Genomic DNA, 5263 nt, shown 5'->3' on the forward strand with positions numbered 1-5263 from the left:
AAGTTTGTCCAGTGATTAAGAAACTCCCGCAATTATCTTTTTTATTACAAAACCTCCGACCGTTATATTGTTAAGATCCATTTAGCACTGCATGCACAAGTCACTTGCATTGATAAATGAAGTGGATAGTTTCTGAAAATAGTCTAATCCATGTAGCGAGGATTCTTAAATTGAATCTAAAATGCCTTCTTAGTAATATATTTCCCTAATAATTATCCTTTTTACAAAGTTCATAAGGATTTTATGCACAACTCCTAAAAAATCAGCGGCTTTTGCGAAATTGACCAAGCTCAAAGCCGAGTCAAATGCGTCTTATATGTGAGCAAAATTACACTAATCTCCTTCGTTTTTTTCTAATTACTCACCTACAATCTAGGTAGCGTAGGTAATTTATCAGCATAAACAAGCCTAATCTTTTTGCCTTGACTCCAAAAAGTCGTTGTCACTAGTCAATGCAAAAGGTCTTTCTATTAACCAAAGAAAATATTTGTTTTATTTCTATAAAAATATTTTCTATTTTTTTAAAAAAAAGGAAAAAACCATTTAATTTAGACGGACGGCAAGTCTTTCGGCGTCTATAAAACCCAAACCCCATACTCTTTTCCATTACAAAGAAGAAGAGGGTAGACACAAAGAGAGATGACGGAGGTCGCAATAACGGAGATTAACGGCGCCGTCAAGCGTCACGATCTGAAATCGATCCTCTCCGGCGAAGGAAGAGATTTTCTCGTTAGGAACAACGGCGATCAGGTGACGGCGATCTCGATCAACCAAAACTAGGATTTTTCTAATTACGAAATTATTAGGGTTTTTTTCGAAATTGATTAAATGATTTTAATGTGAATAATAGTGCTTAGTTATAAAATTTGGAGGATTAACTCCATTGGATCTGGTAAAATCATTCTAGTGGAGCTTGATTAACTATTCATTTATTCAAAAGTTATTTGTTTAAACTCTTAATTCAAATAGTAGGATCTTTGGATTCAAATTCGGTTCACTTGCCAGGATTCGAATTTGATGGAAATAACCAATGGTATTTGAATTGTACTCATTCATATATTTAGGTTTTGGAATATTATTCACAGACATTTGGTTAACACATTTATGCATATTTGTTTGTGTCTATAATTATTTCTTAAGTATTCTGTTGTGATAAATCAAACCGTTTATCTCATTTTCCCTTCGAATATACACAAATACAATTAGAGAAAATAAAAGAATAGAGCAACAGAAACATGGCTCATGCAATATAAAACTGAACAATTGGAAATGATAACATGGCTCATGCAATATAAAGTTGAACAATTGGAAATGATAATAGAACAACAAGCAGGTCATCACATTTGTGCACCAGAACAAACATATAAAATGAACAATCGACCATCAGAAGAAGTCTGAATACCATAAAAGCTAACAAATGACAACAAAAACATATTTCTGTACAACAATTAGAAAAGCATTTTGACTTGCCCTTAACTCTAAGCTTAGAAAGAAAACTAGTTGAATATTCTATTTGACATATATGATTTTAATTACTTAAATATGGATACAATCTTGCATATTTCCCAAAAGTTTATGATCAAAGGGTAAAATGCAAAACATACTGAATAGTTAACAATCAGATGAGTTAAATATTAAAAATTATATTCATATATGAATATAATAGTTCATTCTTGGTTAAGTTATACCATTTATGAACCAAAAACCAAAAATTATTCATATACTATTGACTAAGGGTGATAAACCATATCAATATCCTAACCATATCCGTTAGGATACGGATATGGTTACTCAAATATATAACCGATAGGATATGGTTACAAATATGGTTTTGTAGTGAAATATCTGCATCCGTATTCGAAATATCTTAATACATATTAGTCATACTCTTATGATAGTATCGATTCTTAGATTATGGATTTATGGTTAATTTTGATGATCAAGATGTCTAACCTTAACTTTTCAGTTATAATGAACATATTAACGAACTCTTTTGTATTGCATGAACTATGTTTTTCTCAATACTATCTAGTTTTCTTATATTCGTTTTGTATCCTCATGCATATCCGATTATATATCCGCATGTATATCCGTAACCGTATCTGATTTTACCGGATATGGTTATGAATTTTCCTTATCGAGGTATATCCATATCCGTATTTGAGATGGGTAAGCAGATATGGATATGGTAAGCATCATATCCGAGCCGTATTCGGACCGGATGCACCCCTACTATTGACAAACGACTGAATCAAATATAAGTTAACAATTAGATGATAATTAACAAACAGTTTATTAATTTCCGATCAATTTACACCCCTAAAGGAAGCATTATTGTTTACGTAATTTAGTTAAACATTTAACTTTTTATTAGATTTTTGTGTACCAAAACATTTAAAAAGAATTTCTAGGATCATTTTGCATACTGAGTTTGTTAGATAAAATATTGATCATCACAATTTTATCAGTTTCCATAAAAAAGGATTAACTTTGCAAAGCACAACATCATATTGAGAAGACTTCGTGGGAATGTTACAATTGAATGTCAAATTTTGCTCTGAAGTCTTTGAGATGACCTAAATTCTTTATAAAGAAAACTGTGGAAAGTGTAGACTTGCCTTAAATCTAACAAAAGGTGGAAAGCTAATGGGAATATATGAAATTGATCTGTTCATGCAATGTAAGCTCTTATAGCTACTTGCCAGCCCTCTTTCAAAAATTTATCCAATAGCGAATAGAGAGTAAAATGAAGTAAAGGAGAGGAGACTGACATAAGTAAGATGGACGCTTTACAACCCAGGCATACCTGGTTTCCCAATGTGTAGTACCAATCCAAGTAATAACTTGGAATCTTCAAAGAATGGCTTCTAACTAATACATCAGTTTTTACATTATTACCTCGGCTCTAACCTCACAAGAATGAGTTCTAGAACCAAAAAAAGAAGAAGAAGAAGAAGAAGAAAATCCTTGAATTCCTTTCAATCCAATAAGGATGCACCACAGCAACAAAGCTACCTTTAAAATCTTGCCTTTAATAGACCTCCCGCTAGCTTTAGCACAAAATCACCTTAGTTCATCCTTCTATCCTATAGGAGCTCTTGGAATGTGTAATCAAGATGAAGTTTGAGATCAGACATGCTTTGAGAGAGGGCAGAAGAAAAATAAATGCTCTAAACTTCCCTTTTCCCTTTTACAAAGCACACAAGTATCCTCCTGCACGACATTATGTTTAGCAAACGTCTCCATGTTTGCAGCCTCTATGAGCAGAGAGCCAAATGATGAAAAAGTGCTTATTTATTTACCTTTATTTTTGTTAATCTTACTCTTACTTAGGAATGAACTCTTTGTTTCTTGTTTTTCGTTGGTTTTGCCTTCAATTGAGGCTAGAAACCATTTGTCTGTGGACTGAACTCAGATGTATCAATCTTTACAGGTGAAGGTAAGTAATCTTCAGGGAAAGGTTGTCAGCCTATACTTCTCAGCCTTATGGTGTGGACCCTGCCGCCGGTTCACCCCAAAATTGGTTGAGGCATACAATGACCTCTCCTCGAAGAATGCTGACTTTGAAGTTGTGTTTGTATCAGCTGACAAAGATGAGGAATCCTTCAACAAGTACTTCTCTGGAATGCCTTGGCTTGCCATTCCTTTCTTCGACTCTGCTACCCGTCATCAACTCGATGAGCTTTTCAATGTGCGAGGGGTACCCCATCTTGTGGTTCTTGATATGAATGGCGAGGTGGTTAATGATAAGGGTGTCCGAGCTGTGCTAGATTATGGTTCAGATGCTTATCCGTTCACTCAAGAGAGGATTGAAAAGATGAAATTAGATGCAAAGGCTGCCAAAGAGAATCAAACACTTCAAAGTGTCTTGGTTTCCTCCTCTCGTGACTTCTTGATTTCAGACAGTGGAGATAAGGTAATTTTCCTCCATAGTTACAACACCATGAGAATATGAAATTTGGGAGCAATCATGAAATTAGAACTGGATATGTCTGTAGCATATAATCCTCAAGTTGTTAGCGAACGATCCAGCAAAACTATTTAAGATTCACGAGTTTCATTAATTATTTTGAAACAGTATGATAGTGGTTGTTTTTGCTTGCTATTTTCCCATGTTCTCTTTTCATGTGTTCTATTATAGAGTTTTGACAAGTATTTATTCAGTAGTGTTTACTAAACATCTGTTAATTTTCTAGTGTATTTTCCACATTTTGCTAGCCTCTGAAATTTGGCCTTCAATTATTAACTGATTATGTAGCTCTTATTGCTATAAGGTACCTGTATCAGAGCTTGAAGGGAAGATTGTGGGTCTGTACTTCTCCTTGAGCTTACACGGTTCATGCAAGAACTTCACCCCAAAGCTTGTTGAGATGTACAAAAAACTAAAGGAAAGTGGACATAACTTTGAGGTTGTCTTGGTCTCCCTAGATGACGAGGAGGCATCCTTCAAGCAGGGATTTGCTGGCATGCCTTGGCTTGCGATCCCCTTCAAGGACAAAACTTGTGAAAGGCTCGTCCATTATTTTGAGCTTAAGACTATCCCAACACTTGTTGTGATTGGTGCTAATGGGAAGACATTGATTCTCAATGCTGCGGATCTTGTTGAAGATCATGGGGTTGAGGCTTTCCCCTTTTCTCCAGAGAAGTTGGAGGAACTTGCAGAGAAGGAGAAGGCAAAATTGGAGGCCCAGACTCTTGAGTCCCTTCTTGTTTTAGGGGAGCAAGATTATGTTATTGGAAAAGATGGCATCAAGGTATGAATCCAAATATCACCCTAAAAACATTTCTATTTTCAAGGTTATGCTTAACCTCAATGGTAGTAACATCTCAAAGATTCAATGAGTAATATGATTTTTGACTATTACTAAAGTCTAAACTCAAATTATTTTTAGTGTATATTTGTAGTCTTCTGGACTGTGGACGGTACTACTCTGCATTGTCTTCACCTATACAATGTGCTTGTATCTTAGTTATCCATACTTTTCGTTTAACTTGACTTTTGCAACTGCTACAAGATTTTAATCTATGCCATACTTTTGTTTAAACGATATCACATCATTGATTTTCAGGGTAAATTTCATATAATCCCCTTGAGTTATGGGTTGAGTTGCACACAACTGCCTTGAGCTTTCAGGTGGGTTGCATAGAACCCCCTGAGCTTTCAAAATCAAAGAAAACCCCTTAAACTTCGGGGAGTTTCACAGAACCCAATGAGTTTTAGAAATTTCCACCTAAACTTTGGGACAAATTCCGTTCTATGGTC

General features: G+C 35.0%; 1 protein-coding gene across 1 annotated transcript in view; it reads left to right on the forward strand.

The window, feature by feature from the left end:
* The window catches only part of LOC109819794 (probable nucleoredoxin 1), a 6665-nt gene continuing 1956 nt past the window's right edge, over positions 555 to 5263 (forward strand). The window contains exons 1-3 of the mRNA XM_020385707.1: positions 555 to 750; positions 3434 to 3916; positions 4275 to 4754. Coding sequence (XP_020241296.1) covers positions 640 to 750; positions 3434 to 3916; positions 4275 to 4754 — 1074 coding nt within the window. The 5' untranslated portion in view covers positions 555 to 639. The remainder of the gene's footprint in view (positions 751 to 3433; positions 3917 to 4274; positions 4755 to 5263) is intronic.

This window comes from Asparagus officinalis, chromosome 8, assembly GCF_001876935.1.
Source record: "Asparagus officinalis chromosome 8, Aspof.V1, whole genome shotgun sequence".
Taxonomy (NCBI): domain Eukaryota; kingdom Viridiplantae; phylum Streptophyta; class Magnoliopsida; order Asparagales; family Asparagaceae; genus Asparagus; species Asparagus officinalis.